The 27049-nt window shown below is 38.8% G+C and overlaps 1 protein-coding gene across 2 annotated transcripts in view; it reads right to left on the bottom strand.

Moving 5' to 3' along the window:
• LRCH1 (leucine rich repeats and calponin homology domain containing 1) overlaps positions 1-27049 on the bottom strand; it is a 210059-nt gene that overhangs the window by 20549 nt on the left and 162461 nt on the right. For both annotated transcript variants that reach the window (XM_065901936.1, XM_065901937.1), the window contains exons 12-18: positions 24382-24471; positions 24246-24282; positions 19914-19967; positions 19094-19166; positions 7471-7580; positions 3515-3652; positions 655-732 (exon numbers count right to left, since the gene is read on the bottom strand). In XM_065901936.1, the coding sequence (XP_065758008.1) occupies positions 655-732; positions 3515-3652; positions 7471-7580; positions 19094-19166; positions 19914-19967; positions 24246-24282; positions 24382-24471 (580 nt within the window). The remainder of the gene's footprint in view (positions 1-654; positions 733-3514; positions 3653-7470; positions 7581-19093; positions 19167-19913; positions 19968-24245; positions 24283-24381; positions 24472-27049) is intronic.

Here is a 27049-nt window from a genome sequence, read left to right as displayed (position 1 = left end):
TAGTACATTATATAAAGATTACACTCTTTTAAAAAAAGAATTTGCAAGCTTCTTTTAATTGATATAGTTTTGATTTAAAGATGCTTTAAAATTTATCTCTTTTTCCTCAAATAAGATTAGAAGCCCACTGCTAACCCTCATCTTCAAACCTCACCAAGTTGAAAAATAGGAAGGAAAGAAGGAAGGGAGAAAAAGGCTTAATTTCAGTAACTGTTATCTCTGAGTAGAATTACATGAAAATATAATTCCTTCACATGCTCAAAAACATTATCTCACGATAGCATTTGTAGTTACTTTATCCTGGAACATTAGAAAAAATGGAAGAAACATTTAAGAACTGTAATTTCTGTCCATTTCTGTTTATCACAATGATGAAAAATCTGTCAAATTACACCCAAATTGAGTGAACTGGCTTTTATCTCCCTAAGAAATCATTTTACATTACTTTAGTGGACTAAAGGGGAAAACATAAGTGCAACAGTTAACAAACTATAAAATAATATACAAATACTTCTATTATTCAGTTTCATTCCTCAAGAAAGACTGACACAAAAAGGGATGGACAAAGGAGTATACCTACTCAGTGGGTTCAAAAACACACATTAAATAAAACCATTACTAAAACATAGTTATTGGAACTAAGTTTGATGTTACCTCTGGTACTCCTAATTTTCGGCATGCTTCCAAAAAGTTTTCCACGTTTCTTCTGCATTTGGCCATGCTAAGTTTAGGCTATAAATGCAACATTCAGAAGTAATTAGTTATTAAGAGGCATAATTGAAATAACAGGTTAAATTTTAAGTTTTCTAAATGGCACAAGTAATACATGTTTATTGGAGAGGGATAATACATAAACAAATAGAAGACAATAAAAAATTATCCAGGAACATCCACCTGAACAGCTGTTAATATTTGGATTCTATTTTCCTAGACACTGTGTATGTATGTGTGTGTGTATAAAAGGTGTGTACACATACAGATATGTGTTTATATGTCGAATTTCTGCCCATTTGCATACATACATGTGCAAAATTTCTGCACATGTGAATGTATACATGTGGATACACACACAGTATTTTTATGAGATCATACTGTTGTGTAACCTGCTTTAGTTTACTTAAAAGCACACCCTAAACATCACCTTTTCCCATGAGCAAATATATTTTTATATGAAGGGTTGATTCACTAGGCCAATGACTCTCTTTCTCACCAAAGCAACAAGTTTTATTAGAAAATTGCTGATGCCTCAAGGTGAAGAAATTTAGAGGCAGGGTGGGGAGCAGTCTTCTAGGTTAGAATAAGCAGCTTGTGCAAACTTGGGAGTGGACAGTGAAGGCACAGGAGAGAGGCAGAAGTGGCCTCTACGGCCACAGCGCAGCTGGGTCTGGTCAGTGGGGGCTCCAGATGCTCAGGGAAGAATTTCTAAGAAGTGGACTAAATTTAGAAACATTTCTGAAAAGGAAAACTAAAGAATCCGCCTGCAATGCGGGAGACCTGGGTTTGATCCCTGGGTTGGGAAGATCCCTGAAGCAGGGCGTGGCAACCCACTCCAGTATTCCTGCCTGGAGAACCCCCATGGACAGAGGAGCCTGGTGGGTTGCAGTCCATGGGGTCACAAAGAGTCAGACACGACTGAGCTGAGTAAGCACAAAATATTTCACAGTTGTTAAAATACATGGTTACGAGGACTTTTAATGACTCAGGGAAATACTTAGGTTTTCATAAATTTTAAAAACTACTAAACAGTATATATGTGAAGCTCACAATTCAAAAACAACTTCTATGTTGGAGGAATGCAAGGAGCATAAAAGCCAAGAGGTAAATAGTAGCTGTCTTTAGGGAGTGGGATAAGACATTATTTATTTTCCTCCAGCGTTTCTCCATTATCTCTTTTTCTCTAATCAGCCATTATTTCACATAACATTTTCAATTAAAAATTTTTTATTTGAAAAAGATAAAAAGTGGCCACCAAAGAATATAGCATTTTTTCCCTGAAGAATTGACGAAATATACAAATGTGTATAGATACATGATTCATAGTGTCTCTTATGCATTATAAAACAATAACTGTATATTTAAATTGGAACCTGAAGAATGATAGTTTCTTTCTTATAATTTGAGGAAAATTACTGAATGAGAATTTGGTACACAGTTCAAACTTTATAGCTGTCTGGACTTGAAAACTTCTGTATATTGGATTACAGGACAGAATTTACTGCTCAAACTGAGGCAGATAAAGCAGATTTAAGTCAGAAGACAAATTGGTCTGTTTTTCCCCCTGTGTTTTCTGAAGCCAAAATGTGGTCAGTCTTTGGGAAGCAAAAATTATGTTTAACTGTATAGAAAGAAAACTGAGAGTTGAAATGGGATCATCACCTAATTTTTCCTGCTGCCAAGAGAAAAGAAAGTGAGACAAATAGTGCCCCTGAGACACTTTCCTTGAGGGGCTGAGAGTGGGCAGCTTCACATGAGGCTTTCGTTCTACACACTCTTTGTGTGACCTTTTATGAACACTTAACCTTCCCAAAGTCATGTGGCTCATACAGATGTGGAATTGGAATCCCAACACTACATTCTTAGCCCCTAAACTCTTCTGCTTCATCTAATAGCAGTAGTGTGGATAGAAGTTCTTCTCTACTTGTCCAGTGAACCCTACGTGGGTTTCAAAGACAAGCTTATCTTTGACTCCTCTCTTCTTGATGGTAACATGCCCCATGAAGTACAGGGAAAAATCCCAGTGCTGGCTTTATCTCCTCAACAGCGAGACAAGGATTTTTTTCACTCACTCCTTCTGATCTTTTCCGTTTCCTTGGTATCTTCAACTGACCCTTGAGCACAGCTAGCAGTCAAGGAATTACTGAATTAATGACCAGCTAACCAACCTCTGGCCTGACAGGTTACTAATGATATTTTATGCAGCACCTATATCTTTTCAGAGTGATCCTAAAATCCTCACTAATTATAAAATAATAGATTCCATTAGAAGAGAACCCACCAACCAAAAAAAGTTTTCCAAAAGGACTTCTCACTGCTTAAATAACTCCTTGTGAGGAATGAACCTCTGTCTCTACAGTCTTAAAGTTAGTGAGCAGAGCAGTCATTTCTTTAACGTGATTTGCTTTATATTTGAAAGTAGTTCATTTTCTCTCATTTACATATTTACTTGAAATATTTTCCCTTTTTATAGTAAAAATGTTGCTTCATTCAGAAATGCTATCCCTGGAATTCTCTGGCAGTCCAGTAGTTAGGGCTCCACACTTCCACTGCAGTGGACACAGGTTCGATCCCTGGTCAGGGAACTAAAAATCCTGCATGCCCTACGGCACGGCCAAAAAAAACCAAAACAAAGAATAGACACGCTATTCCTTTTCTGCTCTTTTGAGTTGTCTGGGGCCCAACAGAGAGGAATTGAACAGGATCCTGGTGATCCCCATCAGTGTCTTTAACCAGCAATACTGCCCCCAAGGAGTTAGTTTTATGTAAGAGTTAGTTTTCCTTAAATGGTGTTACTTACAACTGCTGGTGAAGGGACATGGATGCTTGCGACGGATCGCGGGCGGATGTGGTTGACCAAATGGCAGAGGACAACGCCATCCATGAGGGCGGCCCCCAGGTCTTCGTGCAGGCTGACCTTCAGTCTCATCTCGATGCTCTGAAAAGAGATCAAAAGGAAATCAATTGCTCTCAGGCAACTGAGGGTAAAATACAGTTATGACTATTTATGAACCGGGGTTTAAGTTTCACTATAAAGGATAAGAACACCTGGAAAACACTGACATGATTTAAACCTTTCAAAAGATATTAAATAAAATTCCCTCTGTAGAAAAATTAATTCAGTTATGTAAAAAATTTTTAATCAGTTGAATTTTTAAAATAATGGAATCACTTCTTGAGTTCGAAATTGCCTCAGGCTTAGCAATTAAAATAGAAAACCAGAATGAGTTGACAAATAAAAGCCAAATCAGTGGTGACTGTTTTGCAATGTAAAAAAAATAGTGAATCAATATGCGGTACACATGAAACCAAAATGATACTGTAAGTCAACTATATTTTAACAAAAGTAAATAAAAGAAGTAAATATAAACAAAAATCAAATGAAAAACCCCAATCCAACCCAAACTTATTATTTCGGATAATGTATCTCAGACAGCGTGCAGTGGGCAGAAGAGAGATCACGGGTGTTTTTCTCGGACTATGCTTTCATTCAAAAAGCCATTTTTCTCCCTTCTTAAAAAAAAATTCAAAGTTTTATTTTGAGGTCATTATAAATTCATATGCAGTTATAAGAAGTAATACAGAGAGATCTCAGGTACCCAGTTTCCTTCTAAGGGAGCAACCCGCAAACGTACACACCTGGGATCCTGACATCGATAGAACACGCACCTCACTACCAGGAGCCCTCGTGTTGCCCATGGCAGCCACACCCCCTTCTCCCACCGCCAAGCACCGCTTCGTCCCTGCTCCCTTCTCCTCCCCTCCCAGGACTCCCAGGACCAGAATGCAGATCATCTGTTACAGTCACTCCCGAAGGTCCCTGAGGCTCTCTGCTCATTTAGTTTCAGTCTGTTTTTTCTCTCTCTGCTGCCCAGATTAGGTAATTCCTCTTGTTCTTTCTGCCAGTTCACCGATTCTTTGTGACGCTGTTGAGCCCATCCCCTGGGCTTCTCATTTCAGATAATGTATTTCCCAGTTCTAAATTGCCATTGGTCCTTCTTCATGTCTTCTGTTTCTTTGCGAACATTATCTATTCCTCTGCTGAGGCATTCAATTTTTTCCCTTTGTTCCAACCATGTTCATCACTACTTGTGGAAGAACCTTCACAGCGAGCGCCGTATGATCTTTGTCGGATAATTTGAACATCCCTGCCGTCACAGTGCTGTCAGCTGTTATCACCTTTCCACATTCATTTTGGTTCTTGGGACAATGAGTGATTTTTTTTTCTGGTTGAAAACTGGACATTTCTGGTATCATGTTATGAGACTTTGGATCCTATTTAAACTTTCTCTTCTGGCTAGCTACTTTGGACACTGCCTGGCAGGGAATGGGAAGGCACTACCTGGGTGCTGCTGCTGCTAAGTCGCTTCAGTCGTGTCCGACTCTGTGCGACCCCATAGACGGCAGCCCACCAGGGTCCCCCGTCCCTGGGATTCTCCAGGCAAGAACACTGGAGTGGGCTGCCATTGCCTTCTCCAATGCAGGAAAGTGAAAAAGGAAAGTGATGTCGCTCAGTCATGTCCAACTCTTCACGACCCCATGGACTGCAGCCTACCAGGCTCCTCCGTCCATGGGATTTTCCAGGCAAGAGTACTGGAGTGGGCTGCCATTGCCTTCTCTTACTGCTGTGTAAATGCAGATTGCCACTTGGGGTCAGTTGACTGGGACTGGGATAGAAATCCAGGCTCCCCATGTACAGCTTCCACTGACACCGTGGGAGGGGAGGGGATTGTTTTTAGTTGGTAGGGATGACATTCCTGGCTCCCAACGTGGCCTTCTCTGATATCATCCCAGCAGAGGTGAAAGTCAGCTGCCTATTCCATCTTTACAGACATGGGTAGCACTGGGGCCACAGGTTTTCTGTAGCTGGAGTAGAGCATTTATTGTCTAAAAATTTTCTGTCTCCCTAGGCTGTCCTTCTTCTGGTCCCCTGAGTAAAGTATGCAAGCTTTTGTTGGGACTTTAAAAAAAAAACACAAAAAACTGTTCCCATGAGCATTTCCAGTTTCCAGCTACTTCAGCTCCAAATCTGAGGAAGATGAAGCAAAAAAGAAAACCCACTGGACTCACCACCAAGTCATTCCTAGTCCCAAGGAGCCCAGCTGGTCTGAATTATTCTCTTCACCTTCCAGAGTGCTCTTATGCTTATTTTATATAGAATGGCCAAGGGTTTTAGTTGTATTTAGTGAAAGGAATGGGGAAAAGCACATCTATTCCATCTCCTCAAAAGCAGGAAAATTAATTTTTTAAACTTGAAATACAAATTTCTGATTTACAGCAAAGCTGCTCATAATTGGGTAACACTGTGAGAAAAGATGACTTAATTTGGAGATTTGCAATAAGTGAAGCACTTGAAAATCAGTGCATGTAATAGTGTTGCATAATTCTCTTTCGGAACTGTCCTGTGTCTAGACACCTCATTTTTTTTCTAAGCTTGCTTTCAGTCTCTAATTAAATTAAAACATAAGCTATCAATATGACCCAGGCTTTAAGATAAAATTATATCACTCTTTGAGAGGCTTGTCTCAACTTCTCATCTTATTTTTACATATCTCTGAAAGTTCGCCTCCCAAGTTTACAGCACATCCAAATACTCGAGGCAAATGACAGAGGTCTGACTTGCCCAACGTGACTGTTGAGTCAACCACAGTGGCTTAAAGTGGTGGTGAGGAGTTTCTGGGTTTTTATCTCTTTCCTCCCGACTACCTGCTATATATATACTTTATATAACCGTATATAAAGTATCATCTACAACAAAAAAGATTCTGACCTACCTTAAATTCAGCTGTAATTTTACTAACAGAATTCATTGCTCATGTGTAAAATTCACTGTTATTTGAAGGTGTATATTTGTTTCCTTCTTCCTTATTCTCTCTTCTCAATAGACTACAGGCTTCATGAAAGCAGAGACCTTTTTGTTCTTTTCTCTCTCCATCACCTAGACTATGTGACCTGACACAGAGCAGCGTCAATAACCATTTGCTAGTGAAAGAAGATATAGTATAAAATCCACCTCTTCAAGAAGCTTCCTATATTCTTCTAGCTAATGGCTATGGTACTTCTCTTTGAATATAAAAGAACTTATATAGTAATTCATGATATGCTGCCTTTAATAACTAATACCAGTGAGTTCTTTGGTAACTGATCCTTGTCCTGCAGTTTGACCTTCCACATACTTATGTGAGACCCTCCTAACTAGACACAAAGACCATGAGGGTAGCCAAATACATACACAGTTGCCACTAGGAGCTGTGCTGCAAGTAGAAACACAACATGGGATAAGAGAGCCATGGCTCCTGCCATCACCAAGCTTAAAATCTCCCCTGGCACCCAGGACAAGACTTCACTCTTGGTAGGAACTCAAATGGTTTGCCTATTAAATGACATTTGAAAATTCTGGCTAGTAGGGATAACTATAAACATCTTTAAATTCATGTAATCTTATTAAATAAAGTAATAACAGTGCATTTTTTAAAGTTTTAACTTTTATACATAGGTATTAAGTATTTCTCCTTATATTATCTCATAGATTCCTCACAAAATCCCACGAAGGTAGATGGGAGCTACTGCTTTAATATATGAAAAAGCTCAAATTTAGAGATGTTAAGTGACTTGCCCAGTAGCAGAGTCAGTAGGCGAGCTGCCTAGATTTGAAATGAGGTCTGTTTGAAGTGTTTCAAAATCTACTTTTTAAAAATAGAGAATGCTACTTTAATGCTGGAAATTATTATTCAGTAATACAGTGTTTCCCGGTACCTCTCGGAGCTGTTCCACCAGTTCTTTTTCTTCTCTCATCTGTTCCATTTTCCTCCGAATCGTAAACTGTGGGTCTATAGATTCCAAATTTCTCTGCGGTCTTAGAAATACTAGAAGAGAAAGGGGAAAAGCCTTTATGGAGTGTCTAGTACAGACTGCCATATCGGGCTGCTCATGCTTGAATCAAATAGTTTATTTATCCCAAATAATTCATTCACCACTCACAAAAACAGGAAATTCTGACTTCACATGAAAAGCTTGATTCAAATATTCTAGAGAAGATTATGTTTTCAATTATTCTGCATTGTGTGGACGAACAATCAACTGAATCCAGGAAAGGGCTTGGTCATCCTTGGTATTATTCCAGACCCCTCCTCTAATTTTTCCACTGCTTCCATTCCAAGCTTTCATCTACCACTCCAGGTTTCACAATCCTTTCATTAAACTTGAATACTCTGCTTCAAGTAATAAGACAGAATTGCTTTACATGTTATAAACAAGCACAGGTTAATGATTTTGCTGGCTGAGGTTTTTTTTTTCATCAGCCTGGATTAAGAACTAAGTGATGATGCACACTATCCACTCCCAAACGTTACCTATCTGAGTGTGGAGGGGAAATTCTGGCTTCTATCATGTCACTGAAAGTGCATCCCTAAGTCAGCTCTTCAGAGATGACCGTAGATTACTCTTAGAAAAGCTGTCAAGATGGGAGGTGGTTTTAAGAGATCATCTCTGCCTGCAGGTCCTTAAAATTACAACCTTCCAGGAATAGCAACTCACAGTGGCAACTCTGGAAGGAGTTAAGTCTCTGACTGCAGACAAAATGAATGCTCTCAAACTTGGAAGGATAACATCTCTTAAAGACTATCAAGAAAGCAAGCAATATTCTACATATGGGCAGTGATTCTAGCAACTTATATTAGGATACAAAGCACAGGGCAGATTTAAACTTGAATCTTTCTCTTCCTTTAGATTCTTATTAAGACTATCAACTTTCCATGCACCCTAGAGGGAGCAAAGTGTGGTTAAGAGCTGTCATTGGTTCTCTGTGTCCCACAGATTTTCAGATTGAGAGAGGTGGGGATGGGAGGATGGGGGGGCAGGGCTTCAGAAAATCTGGGGCAGAGAACTCCAGTTTTAAAAATCAATACCACAAAGAAGGCTGCACCAACATACTGTAATCCTAGTAGCTTCCATCACCATATCTTCAATAATATAGAATAAGAAGATTATGCAATGTTTATTCTATTCTAACATTTTCTATGACCCACTTTAAAAGCTAGTTCAATTTATTTATTGTTAAATATGGTTTACAAATATACTTTGAATTAAAAACTGGGGTCCACCATATAATCAATTATCCTACAATCATACAACTATGTCATTCTAATCCTAATTTGTATCTTTGAATCAAAACACCTTAATGAATGTCTTGCACTATACTTTTCACATTTAGGTATTTTCTTTCTAAATCAGTTCTAGGATATTTGAATCAGCATTCTGGTGCTCTACAGAGGACCAGAAAGTTGACACATCTTAAGAAATCCTTGACTTACGGAAGTTAATGGAGCAACAGGATGACTACTGTACATAAAACACCTTCTAGAACTTCAGAGAGAAGTCAGCCTGAGGCCTGGGCTTTTGTCTCAAGTCCCCTAAGGAAGTTACAGGTGGAAAGAGCCAAAGTCTTGTCACCAAGACCCACAAAAACCAAACCCCACATGAAGTGAGACCAATTGCTTCAAAAATAAAGGCAAGGCAGGCCGAGGAAGCAGGGTAGATCAACCAGCAGGGAGAGATGAGATAAAGTTGCCTTTGCACCATAGGAAGCCCAGCCAAAAAATATACCCACTTAAACATAGTGATCAGAAGAGAGATACATTACAATGGAAAGTCCAGAAAAAATCCACACCCTCAAAGAAAAGAAATCAACCAAATTTACCAAAAAAGTCAAGGAATGTGGACTTAGTCGAGTAATACACATACTGGTCCGCAAGGGGGAGCCGCAGCTCCGTTTAAACAAATCCGATGTTTTCTTTGGAGGTTTTATTTTCCTTCGGCTTTTTTTCTGGGGGCAATCTTATCTAATACTGCATGTTTAATATTTCCAATATGTTTTTACTGGCAGACTTCATTCTGAATACGAAGTTATCAGGAAGTTAAATTAACTGTGAGCTTTTGGTTAACAGCACACTCTTCAAGTATCTATGCCTGTTAGAGCCCTATGTGAGATAACAAGATAATGCAATGGGGTCTGGGTTTTAAATACCTGGTATTGCTTTTCATCTTAAATGCCCATACATCTCAAAAAATACAAAATGCATGCTTGGGTATTTGCTTTATGAATATAAGCAGTCAAAAAATGTTAAAACATATGTGAACTGTTATTTTTTAAATGAACACTTCAAATGTATATAAAATTATTGGAAACTGGACTACTACTAGTTTTCTAAATAGATTAATTATTGTAGAATATATGAGAATTTAAAATGAATTATTTAGACTGATAATAAATCTACAGAGCACATAAGTTTGTTGTGACAGAATAACTTTAATAGGATCATTATGGTAGCTCTGATTATACTATCTACAAGTGCTCGCTTCGGCAGCACATATACTATACTATCTACAATTTTTTTTTCTTTTCAAGTCATATTTAAATAATAAATACAGTGACCAGTTTGGTCAAAGCTTCAGGAAATTGGTCTATGGAGGAATTATTCTAGCTTTCCTTAATTTTCTATCACTACATTTAAGAACTCCCCTACTTAATTCAGGGGAATAAAAGTTAACTTGGATAACAGTTAATGCCCTGTTATAGGAAATATTTTTCAAAGCAAATGCCACACTGATTAATGTAAATAAGGAAAAAAAGCTGGGACAAGAGAGCAGAGGGAGGGTGTACATGAGTGAGCGAGTGTGTGTGTTTGTGTGTGTGTGTGCTCAGCTCTTTTCGACCCCATGGACTGTAGCCCACCAGGCTCCTCGGTCCATGGGATTCTCCAGGCAAGAATCCTGGAGTGACTTGCCATTTCCTCCTCCAGGGGATGCCCCTGACCAGGCATGGACCCATGTCTCCTGGGGCTCCTGCATTAGCAGGCAGGTTCTTGACCACTGAACTACCCGGGAAGCCCGTGTGTACACACATGCATATATGCCTAAGGGGCAGGAAACGGCAAGGAAATAGGAGATTTAAGATGCAGGAAAAAAATGAGTCCTGCTTCGCTGTTTAGTTACTATACATCAAACAACATTCAAAGAACGAAAAGGATGGTTTGCTCATACTTGCAGTTTTGCTCATACTCACACCTACAGAGACAAATTTCTAAGCAAAAATTCTGCAGGGAATGATGAACATGCTTAGGCAGAATATCAAATTCATTCTGCAGGTACAGGTCAAATTCTACTATTTTCCCCTTATCTCTACTTCCTCCTTCACCCTCTTCATCATCTTCATCCCTGACCTGGGAATGGTCTATCAGCTATGAATGCATAACATTTTTTATCTGTGCCTCTCATGGCACTCATCACTTTTTGTCTCCCAGTATAGATCTGCTTTTCTCCATAGGACTCTCTAATACAGAGTTTGTCTGTTTCCAATTTAAACCTCTACTCCATCCAAGAAAGCAGCTTGTTTGATGAATAAACAAACAAAAAAAAAGTGTTTCAAATGCTCCCTCATTCAAAGATCAGACAATCTGGGACTTCCCTGGTGGTCCAGCGACTGAGACTTCCCCTTCCTATGCAAGGAGTAAGGGTTCGATCCCTGGTTGAGAAGCTAGGATCCCACATGCCTCACGGTCAAAAAAAAAAAAAAAAAAATGAAACATAAACAACACAAGCAGTATTGTAGCAAATTCAAAAAAGACTTTAAAAAATGGTCCACATCAAAACATCTTAAAAAACAAACAAGCAAGAAAACAGAGATTAGTCTATCTGGAGAGTACCTTGGCAGAGATTACCCTACCCTGATATAAGCAGTCACCTAAAAAAATCTCCTAAAGCTTCGTTTCCCAGGTTTGAATGCCTTAGACTGCAAAATAAAGAGTTCCACAAAGGCAGAGATTTAGTCTGTCTTTTTCAGAGCTGTGTCCACAGTAAAGTGCATCATGCCTAACAAACAGTAGGCACTCAATAGATATTGGAACTTCCCTGGTAACTCAGCTGGTAAAGAACCCGCCTGCAATGCAGGAGACCCTGGTTCGATACCTGGGTCAGGAAGAGCCCCTGGAGAAGGGACAGGCTACCCACTCCAGTATTCTTGGGCTTCCTTGGTGGCTCAGACAGTAAAGAATCCACCTGCAGTGTGGGAGACCTGGGTTCGATCTCCGGGTTGGAAAGATGCCCTGAAGAAGGGATCGGCTACCCACTCCAGCATTCTTGCCTGGAGAATTCCATGGGCAGAGGAGCCTGGCAAGCTATAGTCCATTGCGTCGCAAAGAGTTGGACACGACTGAGCAACTTTCAACAGATATTTAAGGATGTGCATAAGAAACTATTTTTTTAATGTTAATAAAAGCATCTTTCAGTTAAGCAAAGAAAGCCCACTCCTCTAAAAATTCCCTGAAATGCTATTTATTACAAGAAAAGCATTTTGCATAGAAATTATTAGTGGATATTATTAACCTTTATTATCTAAATTTAACTCCAGACTTCTTCTCTGTGGACACATGAGGTTTGGAATTCAGCTCTCCACTTCCCTTTGGAAACTAAAAAACCTGGACAGGGTGTGATATTAAAGACATACCAATTCAAGGGCAGCAATAGGATGGCTTTGAAAAAGTATCATGAGCTGTAGATCCAGTTAATGTGAATCAGAAATCTGATTAATACATTCATTTATTCCCTCTGGTGCCTAAAAATGAATTAGATAAATTCTCTGCCCTCAGAAAGCTCAAATTTCCTCTCTATTGTTTTGGGCAGTTTATTTAACCCAGGGGTTTTTACCTGCTTAAACAGAACAACAAATCAGCAAAATAATCAGTGCGAAGACTCTATGGTACACGTCTCTTAGTGTAGGGCACGAGCAGCCATTGTCTGAAAAATGCCCGGGTGATTCTAATATAAAGCCAGGATTGAGAACCACTGAAGCAACCCCTCCCAACTTCAGTTTCCTCATTTTTGTAATGGGGAAAATAATGCCTAAGTGTAAGATTATGGTAAAAACAATTCCAGAAAATGTCTGAAAACTGGCCCAAGACAGGCATGTCCATCCATTCATTCACTTTCCAGTGATAGTTTAAGGATCAATTTTAAGTATAAATTAGCACCCACCAATTTGTTGAAAATGAAAAAGACAAAGTACTTCAAAGGAATGTAGGAACAATTTTAATTTCAAAATGAAGGGGGAAAGGAAAGACAGCAGTAGAGTAGTAAGGGGGCACAAGAGAAGGAGCAGAAGTGAAGTTTTCACGTTAAGAACAACTTGAAGTGGAGCTGCCCCCTCCAGCCCCAGGGGCTGGACAGACATAGAGACACACATCCTTCTCCATCCACTTTAGGAGGCAGGACTTTGAGGATTGTAGAAGTTCAAACTCCCGAGGACTTCCTAGCCACTTTGTCATTTTTATTTCTTTGAAGAATGAGTTTAGGGAAGATATGGGAATTTGAAATGACATATATTTGAAACAATTTATTATTTCAAATGTGTTTCTTTAAATAATTTTATTTCAATATTGTCATTTAAAAAAGTGGGAATTTTAATACAAAGCATGACAGTGAACAAGGCATAAACATGCCAACCTTACCAAAAGTAATTAATAAAAATCATAAATGAAAGGCAAGTTGCATTATGCTGGGTAGAGTGGGAATATGATGCCATTTATTTTCACAGGTTGAGATAACCACAGATATTGGGCTATGGAACAAATATGAGGAAACAAAACTGATGGGGTAATCAGCTTTGAGATGCCACAAGGGGCCACTGAATGGGATCTACTGTTTCAGAGTAACCAGGAAGAACAACATAAAAGTAGGCTATTTCCCTCTTCCAACTTTAGCTCACATGCTTGGGGATACATACAGTGTTTCTTCATTAATTAAAAAAACACTTACAAAACAGAAAGAGAATGTGAATGTATGGGAAAAACCGCCACAATATTATAAAGAAATTAGCCTCCAATTAAAATTTTAAAAAAAGAGAGAAAGAGACTCACAGACTTAGAAGATGAACTGATGGTTGCTGGCGGAGGGGAAGGACTAGTTAGGGAGTTTGGGAAGGTCATGTACACACTGTTATATTCCAAATGGATAACCAGCAAGGACCTCCTGTATAGCGCATGGAACTCCAGTCACTGTTGGGCGGCACCTGGATGGGAGCAGGGTTTAGGGGAGAGTGCATACATGTATATGCATGGCTGAGCCCCGCTGTTCACCTCAAACTACCATAACGCTGTTAATCGGCTATATGCCAACACAAGATAAAAAGGTTAAAGTTGGAAAAAATTTTTAAATGCATTGGAAAATGTATTCAAATCAGAAGGCAACATTTAGCTCAAAGAGAATGAAGATTTTATTTGAAAGATCAGATCTGGGAACCTATAGAAATATTTGAAAAGACTTCTGCTGCCAGAAAATTATCAGATAATTGACATAGAACTATCCCTTCCCTAGGGCATACTGTAGACAAATTGCAAAAAGGGGGAAATAACAACAACCCAATGCCTGATCCAGGTAGATTAATACTGAAAACAATCTCTTTGTTATTTTGTGTGTGTGTGTGTGTCTGTGTGTGTGTGTCTGTGTGTGTGTGTGGTACACTATAATAGCCACTTGTGAATCCCTAGAATTTTCACTCATAGAAAAAATATCAGAGAAGTATTGCATGGTTATTTTAGTTTCAGGAAGATTTTCACCATGATTATTTTCTACGGAAATCTTAAGACTTTATCTGGCTTAGTATCTTGCACAAAGAATCCGCAATAAACAGCTGTAAATGTGAAGGTAGGTTGGTGGAGAGGAGACTGGAGCCTTGGGCACGGCCCCGGCTCCCCCTCTATCTAGCAGGGTGAGCCAGGAGGTCGCCTCACCTTTCTCGTTTTAGTTGGTTCATTTATAAAGACAGAAATTTTACTGCTATGGCTAAATCTTACCCAGCTTTAGAAAGTCTTTTTCAGATATCATTCCTACGGAAATACCAAATCACACATAAATCTTTCATTCTAGGCTTTATTTCCTTTAAACATCATCAGATCCATAAATAGCCATGCTTTCTGAGAAACGAAAATGATTCTCTCCCCTTTAAGTAAAGGAATAGTTTATCAAGAAAGTTTCCATTTAGCCTTCCTCAATTTCCAGAATTTAAAGTGGGGTGATACAAGAAGGAACTTTGGTTTCCTTGTTGTTGTCGCTTAATCACACTTGCTTTTGGTTTGAAATTTTAGAAATCTATGAAATAATAAAATTCCTTTTGTAACTAACCTGCCAAAATATACATTATCCTTCTATGAAATGAAGTCTGAAAAAGAATTTTTTGGTTGAATTTTGACCAGAAATCACAACAAATGTTTTACATACATGGTTTCTATTCATTACATATAACATATTGATACTTAGATTAAAAAAATAACTTATCAGAAAATATATCTTCTTGTGTTTGCACTGTGGCTTTACCCCACATGTCACTTTTCTTCCCTATAAATCATACTATTTCATTTAACATTACTTTTAATTACTTTGTATCCTGGAGTAAAATGCCTAAGATCTGAACTAACAGACCAATATGGAGATTGAGATACCTGTAGTATCTCTAAATAACTATATGTATTTTATTTTCATCTTTTAGACTACTTTAGATATATAGTGGCATGAGATCAAACAATATCCACATTAATCCTAGCTAGGTGTCCTCAATTTTTTTTTTTTTTTGCATATTTGATTCTCAAGCCAAGTTACCATTCTTGAATATTTATTGTTGTTTAGTCGCTAAGTCGTGTCCAACTCTTTTGCAATCCCATGGACTGCAACATGCCAGGGTCCTCTGTCCATGGGATTTCCCAGGCAAGAATACTGGAGTGCATCATCAATTCCTTTTCTAGGAGATCTTCCGGGCCCAGGGATAGACCCCACATCTCCTGCACTGGCAGGTGGATTCTTTATGACCGAGGCACCAGGGGAGCCCTCTTGACTATTATATAGATGAAAGGGCTGAAGTTATCAAAAGTCAAAATGTGCAAAGAATTTGCAAAGAAAAAAAAAGCAAGTGATTTCTCTTCATTTTTAGAAATTCCTTACTTCTAACCATTCTCAGTGCACTCCTTTCAGATCAGTCACGGTATATCTTAATTACTTTAAAAATCTCATTATCAAATGCCTGGATAAAAGATGAAACTCCAAAAGCATTAGTTCAGAAGAAATTATCCAAATGTACAAAAATGCACATTTTTATAAACAAGCAAACACACCAAAAAAAAAAAAAAAAAAAAAAAAAAAAACCAAGCTGAAAGAATAGAGAAGAAATTATGGTACAGTCCTTCCAAAATTCAGAATGTTCAAGATAATTAAACATAGTTTAGCAAACTGCCAGAGAACAATGCACATGCATTTTTCTGGACTTTCCAAGTTTCCTATTCTCTCTTAAGGCAGGCATGCAGGAGAACACATTCTACCTTCAGCTGCACAGAAATGAATGTTCAGTATATTCATTCACTGGCTTATTAAGGAGCACATTGAAGAGGAGGTACAAAGCCACCTACCATTGTCACTGTCTCCTGCAGAGGGAACACAGTAGCTAGAGTCGTCCCATGTTTGAGCCTGTGTAAGTTTGTTGAAGGAGATAGGAGGAAGAGTGAGGGCTGGGTCTGCAGGAGGGCGAGAGCGCCAGTCCGCGTACGGTTGCACAAGGACCAGGAAAAACCAAAAGGGCGGCAGCATTTCACAAATGGCATAAGGAGTGTATGGAAATGAAGTGAATTTCATATCATGGGATTTAATTTCAAAGGTACAATATAGCAGAAGAATGAAAGATGGCGCATGGAATAAAAAGAATGATAAAAAACTGAGTGTTAGTACTTATCAATCATATACTTTGCATGCAGTTAATATCATTCACCGTTAACAGTTCTCAAGCCCACAGATTTAAGAGCACTAATGAATCAGGTCCGCGGAAAGAAGGGGTCCCCATAGATTATGCAGATAAAAAGCAAAAGCCCTACCAGATACCTTTTCCAAAGACCTTCTAAATAACAATTTTAGCAAATATGACTCAGCATAAAAGTTGGCTATGCAAAGTTTAATATGTGTAAATATGTCTATCATTTACAAATAAAGCTATTATAGAATCAGCATTTACAGTTGGTGAATTTTTTTTTCCCAAGGCAATGTAAAATTTCTCTTTAAAGACATCTATAATGATAGCTGAATCTAGTCAACTCTGCTCAACCCTTGAACCATAGATATACCTGTCAATATTTTCTTAAATATTGATCAGTATAAAACCAATTTTGGACACTAGTTGAGTCTCTTTAACAACAAACCTAATTAACCAATAGATATCAACCAGTTCAAAGCACTTTTAAGTTGGTCATTTATGAAATAACATCTCTTTTGGGGGCACTAACTATTCATATAGTAGTTTTTGATATTTAGGAAATACCTACACAATTTTTATTCAATCTTAAGGCAAGGCTGGTAAAATACAGTGACATGGTTGTAGGAATGACTATTGGGTATATATACATTTGTCTTTCCTTGGAGGAAAACATAGAAAAAAATTTCTTTTGAAAAAAACTACCAGGCAACTTAAAGAATCTAAGTTTCTATTCCAACTTGCTGATTTGAGCAGTCTGTTTTTATTTATAACACAGAAATCACATGAATTCATATACTTAATTTTAACATAAAAATCATTTTTTAAAGATCCAAAGCTACTTAATCAAAAAGAATTTCTCTTTTTTAGTCATATGATCTTCAATTAAGATTACTATATATTTTTTTTCCAGAAAATGTGAAAAATACATCCTGTAATATTTTAAACTTAAAAATAAAAATTTAAACATTCCCAATAGATGATGCTAGTTTCATAAAGTTCCAACATGCCATCTGATGTTCCTGAAGAAAAATCAGTATTATTTACAACAAACTCCACAAAGCTTTCAACAGCCAGCACAATTTCCACACTGGTTAGTCAGCATTATAGAGAGGTTGGAAGCTAGGAGAGGAAATTATCTTTGTTTCCTGCTATTCAAAATGAATATTTCACTTAGTTTTCACCACTACAAAGAATCAGAAATGGTTCAACAGTATAGGCACAAAGTTGATAAGCTGAATTTGGACCCCATAAAAAGAACTGGAAATGTCATGGAGACGATTTTACGACTAAGCTACAAAGATGCACATTCAAAAGAATATTATTCTGTGGAGATTCGTTCAACTTTTGATTTGCTCTTTTAAAATTGTCTAAAACTGCCTATAAGGGACAGGAGAAAGCCTAGCCAAATATGAGGTCCTCAGTGTGCACAGAACATTCCTGGCAGATCACCACTCAAGGCATGGGTGCCCGTATTCCTCCCAGCACAACCTGAGACCTTGCAAATTGAAGCCCAGCCCATATCTGGCTGCATACACTCAGGTCTATAAATGGTGAGGCCAGTCATTTGAGTCCAATTTCAAGTACAGTTCGGCTCTCCATGAAACACTTCCTAAGCCCCACTACACGCCCAAGCATGTTCTCAAATAGCCTTGTCTTATGGTCCATTCCAAATGCCAGGAAACCATTATACCTGGCCACACATTACCCATCAGCCAACTTCCTCCAAAAATGAAAAAACATTCCTTTATAAAAGAATTATCTTTTTTTCCTATGGGTAAAAAATTATACATATGTGTATCTGCAACTGCTGCCAAAATGCTTTACTAATAAACCCAAGAATATTTAAGTTCTTTACTACCTTTTGCTTAAAGCATCTGAGAGCCTTCTTAGCACTTAACTGAAAAGCATTGGTACAGAATATATGCAAAAGACCTAAGAATCAAAAATACTAAAACAAAGAAGCACCTAGAGGGTAGACAGTGCAAGAACTTTAAATAGGAGGAGACATCAGAAGAACCAAATTTTTCTATACATACTCCTTTTTAAAATCAGTAGTTATTTTGCCCATTGCTATAATTTACATTTGTGAATGTACTAATAATAAGTTAAAGTAGGTAATATAAACAGAAAAGGTCTTTAAAATCTCTCCTGACCACTCATGTGAGTCTTGGAATGACTGCCTGTCACAGGAGTAAACATACAGACCTTACCAAAGTCCAGAGAGCAAACGAGGGGTGTCTCACAAAGAGTCACATCCTTAACTCAGCAAGGTACCAGCAACCACCGAGGCCAAGGGGTGGCCATTTATCCACAAAGCATTTCTTTACCACTTAACACGCCCCAACATTTTTCTCTCTTTGCTCTGATTCAAAAGAAGGTAAGATAGTCTGTTACTGACAACACAGCCTTAAGAGGAGATACACTGACACGGAGAATGAAAATCTCCCTGCCCAAGCGGTAGCGAGGTTCTGATGCCAGGGTTCAAACTCACCAGCGCTGACAAGGCTGCTCCCACTATACCATATGCACGCAAAAGGCTAAAGAGAAACTCCGGAGTTGTTTCACATGGGCAAGAACGCTGAGGTTTCCACTTACCTGATCGAGGTTTCAGGCCAAACAGAGCTGTGCTGGTGCTGGTGGGAGAGATGGCGGGGGAGTTCTCTCTCATCTGCGGTATTAGAAGGAAAGGACACCTTTTAAAGAACTGGAGCAGAACTATGCATGCTTCTCCAGGACCCAGGATTGTAACAAAACCACGAGCTCCTGGCCCTGGCTGCTGTGAGGAAGTCCTGACTAAAAAATATGATAATGGATGCATCTTCACATTGCAAATTCTTGTGGTAGAATCGACAGAATGTTATTTGGGGGGAGATTTGTTCAATTTTTATATGCTCATTATAAAAGAGTTCATAATCGTGTGATACTGGTAATCCTTTTCTGCTCCAGAATAGATGTGTACATTCACGTGCAGGCACACACACGCATGTGTGTGAGCGCACACACACACACACACACACATCCACCTCACACATGGCACATCTGATGAAGAATCTCATAACACAATGAGATGAGGAAATAGACGATGCTGAGCAGATGTCTCAGCTATATGGAAACCCCATGCTGAATCATTTATGGTTAACAAGACATTCTAAATGTTGCCTATTTGAGCTATTTTCACTCTGCTTTCCATAAAAATGCTACTATATTTAATTTTCAAAATATATCTTATAAAATGAGTCTTTAATTATGGATAGGGCTGGATCAGGCTATGAGAGCTAATGAGAGATTCCCTCCGAGATTCTGCAATACAATTAACTCACGAATCACAAGTCTCAGATTACAGATTTTTGTAAAAGATATTCCAATTCAGGTTTCACAAAACACCTCAGCTTTCATTAATCATCAGGAAACTTACCTCATTGGGAGAATACTCGCTCCCATTACTCTGTAATGTTAGGTCATTTTGCATCTAAAGGAAGAGAAAAAATGCATGGTATGTTCCATCAGATTATAAAATTTTTGAGGCAAGAACTGAGTCTGACTTCTATCATAAACCTGGCACACAGGGACACAATGCATAATACGTGGAATTAATTTGTAGTTAAGTAGGCCATTTTTACTGTACACTTTCTAAAAATATGCAGCTATATTCACAGAAAAATACATCTAAAATATCATACAAACTAAGAAAAGGTATTTCCCAGAGCAAAGAGCTCAGCCCAAAGTACCTGTGAACATCAGCTTGCCAAGTTACCAAGTAACCTGCAGGTTTCCACCCGCTGGGAGCAGAAGGGTTTTCAGAAATGGTCCAAGGCCGTACTTCCCAAATACACAAAATCTCACTGGGAGCTTTTTAATAAACGAACATGCCTGGACCTAGCAAAGTCTTATGCTACCAATTCAACATCAGTTTGTTTTGACACCAACGAGAAAACTTGATAGTTTATTTTACCCAGATCTGCCTTTTTTATAAGGTAATCAAGAACCCCAGGGAATTCCCTGTCTCTGCAGTGGTTAGGACTCCACACTTCCAGTCGAAGGTCCAGGTTTGATTCCTGGTCAGGGAACTAAGATACCATAAGCCTGTGACATGGCCAATGACAACAACAAATTCCCATTGATCCACCCTATAAAATTTTGGTGATAACTAATATAAACATGTTCACACATATCACCAAACTAGTATAAATTTAAGATGGCCATTCCTATTGTTGAGGACTGCTACTAAAAAACATTCCCAACTGTGACAAATTCAAGGGAATAACATATTTTTAGCATAAAATGTCATTGATTTCCCTACCCAATTAAATGGCTTAACTGCTAACAAGTAAATTGCAGTCTTGATTCTCTATCAGAAACTCTGTTCTCTAATTTTCCCTGTGTTCCTCCAATATCCTTCCCCACTGGACATTATTTATGTATGAGAGTATACTTTTCAATTCTTCCTGGATGGATGCCAGTGCTACCCAAACTTAATGGGGACAGTCATCTAAAGTGTGTTAAAAGGCAGAGAATGTGGTGTGCTAATTACAAGCCATTTCACTATCGGCCTCACCAATGTACCTGAGCACCAGACTCTCCCATGGTGTTTCTGTCTGGTTTATGCTCTATGCTGATTCCATCACGGCCAGGCTGTCTTGCTCAGCACAGCTTTCTGGGACCCATCCAAATGCAAATTACCCTTGAAATCTAGATTAATTTCTCTTTCCTTAAACTCTGATCCCTTCTCCTACTATCCCAGAGTACCTAAAACACCCAGGATTATGGGTCGTCTCACAGTCTTCTCTGCTTTCTCAATATCCATGGCTTCTTTCCTCCACAATTTTTAAAATGCCTTAAAAGTGAGGGCAACTTCATCTCTTTCCTATTCCAGTCTTGGGTACTAAAAACAAGGCTGCATCCAGCACAAGGACTCAACACAGACTGGCTACCTGATTCAAGACCCTGCTTACGAAACTGATTTCTTCCTGAACCGGGTGGAAGAAATAATATAGGAATAACCAGACCATAAAGAAGGGGCCCATTTAAGTTCCACATATCATCAGCACTGGCCTTGCTCATCCACCACTTTCTTTTCCATTCCTCCTTCTTGTGACTCTTTTTTTTTTTCCACCAGAGCCAGAAATACTCCCTCCCTTTTTAAAATCATGAAGACATATCTGTCATGGACAGAGAATTGCCCAAAGAAGGAAGATAAGGAATAAGAATTCCTTACACCGAACATGACTCCTCGTTTCATCAAAAAGGAAAAAAAAAAAAAAAACAAACAAACAAATTAATACTATAAATCAGAGATGGAATGGAGATCTTTTTTTCCTAGAGGCTTGATGTCTTCCTGATACTCCCGAAATCATGTACACAGGAGGGCATCTATTTTATTGGAATCAAATGTGGTTCTGCAGGGTCTTCCCTGGTGGCCCAGTGGTTAAGACTCTGTGCTTCCAGTGCAGGGGGCATGGGTTCAACCCCTCGAGAGGGAACTAGATTCCACATCTTAGTGGGAATCTCTGTGTGCTATGCAGCACAGCCCCCCAGAAAAGATTTAAAAAGTGGGTCTGCAGCAGGATTCTAAAATGGTCTCAAAGTATCTCTTCACTGACTACTAGCTGCAAGGGGAAATAGAACAATACTTAAATGGTGGAGAAATCAAGTTCTACGTCAACTGGGTGATCAAATTACCATCAACAGTGAAGCACAGACATATACAATGTGCCTCTGAAGGTGATACCCTGAGAAGGATGCCACATCACCTGGGCAGCATCCCAGACAAGGCACGGAGACTCAATCTCATCGTGAGGAAATATGAAGGATTTCTGTCCCACAAAATAAGAGGCAGTTCATTCTTTAAAAAAGAGGAGCATTATATTCTTTAAAATTTTAAGATCATTAAAAAATCAAAGAAAGGTTATCACAGAATAAAGGAAACTATAGGGACCTGACAACTATTGCCTCTAACCTGGATCCTACTAAAGGGGAAAAAGTGCTGTGAAAAACATCATTAGATCAATCTAAATATTTGGAATATGGAGAGCAGATTAGATGAAACTATTTTATCAGTGTAAATTTATGAAGTTGATAACTGAAGTCGAGTTATATAGGATAAAATCCCTATTCTTAGGAAAGGTACATTGAGATGTTTAGGGAAAAGGACTCTGACGTACAAAACTTATCCTCTGATTTTCAGAAAAAGAACTCTGGGGAAGAAGAGAGAGACAGAGATACCACAAAAGTGGAAAAATGTTAATCACAGAAAATGTGGGTAAAAGGTTATAATTTTTTTGTAACTTTTTGCAGAGTTCTGTCATTTTTTAACCTTTTATAATTATTTCCAAGTAAAAATCTAAATATAAAAGTGAGTCTGCACAGAATCAAAAGGAGCATGTCTCAAAAGGAGAGCCTCATGAAATAGACGCAGGACAGCCTTCACACAGAGGCTTCCTGATGTCCCGCCACTGGGTCATCCAGTGACCCTCCTCCTGGGGAGGAGGGAGCGCAGTGACTCCAAGGACAGAGCGGAGGAACAGTCACAGCTAAAGTTAGGTGTCCTGGGTTATAAGATGGATCCTAACTTACAGAAAATCAAGAAGTTAGAGAGGCAGCCCAGGGGAGTCCATAGTTAGCAAGCCTTTGAGATGGAAAGAAAACTCAATGTAATTCCAAATTACTACACTCAACCATGAAACCGTATTCTCTAGGAACATGGGTTTTTAAACTATAGCTCTTTTCCTTCTTATTTAACACAGAGACTTAGCTAGTTAAGAGTGTGAGACTGCTGTACTATGGTACCTGTTCAGATACCTCAAGGAACATACGTTGGCTGTACTGAAATTAGCCATCCTAAACCCATTCAGTAAGAAGTGATGAAACAGGCTGTAACCATGTTTTACTCCCATGTTACCGTCTCAGACCTCTCTCTCCCCCCTTTTTTGGGGGGACCTTCTAAGCTTATGTCTAGTTTTATGTCAAAACTGCTTTCTCTGCAGCCACCTGAATTTACCCTACATAGCTACCTAACCTACCCTTACCCTGTCCCCAGACTCCCCCATCAGTTTATCTTTGCTAGTCTCTTAATCCTCCTAGACATTTCTCAAATCACTTCCTCTTATCTCTCAAGTCTTTCCTAGTTTACGTTCAGCTGGTCGGTCAGTTCATAGGCTGCTTACCCTGGCTGGTCCTACCTCCAGTTTCTAACAGAGCCAGGATTCCCTGTGGGTCTTATTTGCCATGGCCTGACTTAAAACTGTCTGACATAAAGATTTAGAGAATTCAATGGAAACAGTCAACTCTCATCTTCAATGGGAGGTGAAATATAATAGGTAAGCAGGAAAACAAAAGAAGCTAAAAGTATAAAAAATTTGGAAAACAGATCTTGAACAAATTTGAATACTGATCTCACTAATGAAAGTTCTTGTTCAGTCGCTCAGTCGTGTCTGACTCTTTGTGACCCCATGAACTGCAGCACACCAGGCTTCTCTGTCCTTCACCATCTCCTGGAGTTTGCTCAAACTCATGTCCATTTAGTCAGTGATACCATCCAACCATCTCATCCGCTGTTGCCCCCTTCTCCTCCTGCCCTTAATCTTTCCGAGCATCAGGGTCTTTTCCAATGAGTCAGCTCTTTGCATCAGGTGGCCCAAGTATTATAATGAATGTTCTACCCCATGATACATCTTAATAGAATATGGGAGCCACTCTTCCGTGGCAGAATACCGCCCCAGAACTCTGGTTCATCCAAGAGCAGCCTTACCTCACATTCTGGAGACGTCTCCAGCTGTATTTGACCACTGTAGGAATTACAGAATAAAAAGATATAAATATAATTTAAAGCAAAAATATTTCAATGTAAAAAGAGAAAATATACTGTTATAGAAAGGTCAACATACTTTAGTGCGGAGTCTTGCAATTCCAAGTCATCTGCCGGGTCCACAGGGTAAAAGTTTACAACGCTTCTCTCTGTAATATCTGTGCTTAATCTAAAGAGTGGGGGGGGGGGGGGGGGGGGGAAGTGTTACCAAATTACTAAACTTTAATAAATCCTACTGCTTTTAGTTATACTTAAAAGTTGTGTTTATCATTAGAATTGAGTAATAAAAGGTTTATGGTAGAAACTTCAAATTATTATAGCTTCCTCACCATGACTATATATGTATATTTTTTAACATAATTTTCAATCTTTTGGTATCAATATTTTGGTATCAAATTTCAATTTATTTGAAATAGAATAGTAATTTCTGATAAGGTCAGAAGAGTCATAGGTAGCACACACTAAATTTTTTTTTTCTTTCTTCTTTTTCATTTATTTTTATTAGTTGGAGGTTACTTACTTTACAATATTATAGTGGTTTTTGCCATACATTGACATGAATCAGCCATGGATTTACATGTATTCCCCATCCCGATCCCCCCTCCCACCTCCCTCCCCATCCCATCCCTCTGGGTCATCCCAGTGCACCAGCCCTGAGCACTTGTCTCATGCATCCAACCTGGGCTGGTGATCTGTTTCACCCTTGATAGTATACTTGTTTCAATGCTGTTCTCTCAGAACATCCCACCCTCGCCTTCTCCCACAGAGTCTAAAAGTCTGTTCTGTACATCTGTGTCTCTTTCTCTGTTTTGCATATAGGGTTATCGTTACCATCTTTTTAAATTCCATATATATATATATAGCACACATTAAATTTTATCAAAAACTTAATCAGTTTGTTGAAACAAGCAAAGTTTCTTTCTATTATACTGTACATACACTATACAACAGTATATGTACCAAGGGCATTTGTTTAATAGAAATAGTAAAATAAAAAAATTTCAAAAGCAATTTAAGATATGCATTTTATATCTGAAATTGTCTTACAGTTTCTGAATTTCTGTAGTTTTAAGAGTTGAATTTTTTTAAGATCTATAAAACCAGGAATTTCTAAAAGTCACATAAAAGCTACAAAGCTATTTTAAAAGGTGGGTATGTATTCATAGTATACAATCCCAAAGAAAATGGTATCTAACCAACAACCAGAAATCCTTGAGAGAAGAAATCAACAAAGGCAAAACAGGAAAGCAATATTCAACTAAATTTTTTGATGTTAAGGTTGCATGAAAGGTAAAGCTCTAAAATTTAATCCTATGATCAGTGACTTGATTAAAACAAACAAAGCAATCTGGATCTAGGAAATGAGATAAAGGGAAATCTTAATGTGTATATAAACTTTTTATGACTATTATTCAAGCAGCTAGAAATAAGTGACCTCTTGAAGTGCCCTCTCTTTATCAGAAGCAAAAACAGGGCTCTTTCTTTATCCCTCGTACACCAGCTCACAGACACATTATTATCAAGTTAGAACTGTAGTAATAGAATATCTATTTCAGGACGCACAACAAAGATCTATAGCAGCCAAAGCAGTCGATTACTTTACGGAGGAGGTCAAATCCATAAAAGTTTTACAACATAATATATTTTTAACATAACAATCCACAAAGACACAAATCAACTATCCCTGGGAAGGTTACTCAAGGCTGTGCTCCTCCACACCCACCAGCAATGCCGACTGGCTCGACATCCTTGGCAACTTATTGCCTCAGGCCTTTCGAGGCTGGGGCAGTATCTCCAGATCCTCGTTCACCCCGCTTCTCATGAAGGATGACGCCACGGAGGCCCAGAGCGGGGAGCCACACCCGCCAGGTCACCCCGATCTTACTCTGGGCTCCAGTCCCACATTCCCTGGCCACTGCTATGTCCACCAAACGAAGCCTTCTTTTTCACTTTGGGGCTCACATATTCATCTTGAATTTGTAAGCAAAGTTTACTGGAAAAGTGATACAAAGTGTAAGAAGGCAGAAATATTAAAACAATATCAAGTTTGAGCCCAAGTGGGAGTCTCCTCTCTGTCACATCACGTCTTCAAGGCTCTATCTTGGACTCAAATTCCTTTGCCGTTGACTGACTCACCCTTAGGAACTCCATCCATTTATAATACTTCTTCCATTACAACATATCTTATGAAAGTAACTTTTATCGTACTTTATTTATTTTTAAAATTTATCTGACTGCACTGGGGTCTAAGTTGCAGCATGTGGGATCCAGTTTCTCTGACCAGGGATCCAACCCTGGCCCCCTGCCTTAAGAGCTCGGAGTCTTAACCACTGAACCACCAAGGAAGTCCCTGAAAGTAACTTTTAAGTCTAAGTCTTGGAGCCCCAGACCTAAACATCTAGCAGCTGAATGGACAGTATCACGCTGCCACCTTGGATTCTATGCAGCAGGTCCTAAACTGAATCCAATATCCTCCTTCTCAAACTGGCTGTTCCCCGTGGTTCCCATCTCAGATGCAGACAGGAGGGGTCAGGTCTAAAACACCGTGGACTGTCTCCCTCCATCCTCACCCCCACTTCAAACAATCACCAAAGAACTACCACAGTATCTGCTATTGAGTATCTCCAGTGTTTAAAGTATAAATAAAAACCGTAATTTAGAAACACGCAGAGAAAACTTCTATCTTGATATATTTGTTTCTAGTTTTAACTGTTAATGGGACCTGGGGCTTCCCTGGTAGCTCAGCT

Source organism: Muntiacus reevesi, chromosome 11 (assembly GCF_963930625.1).
Source record: "Muntiacus reevesi chromosome 11, mMunRee1.1, whole genome shotgun sequence".
Classification (NCBI taxonomy): Eukaryota; Metazoa; Chordata; class Mammalia; order Artiodactyla; family Cervidae; genus Muntiacus; species Muntiacus reevesi.
This window is presented reverse-complemented; position numbering and strand designations above follow the sequence as displayed.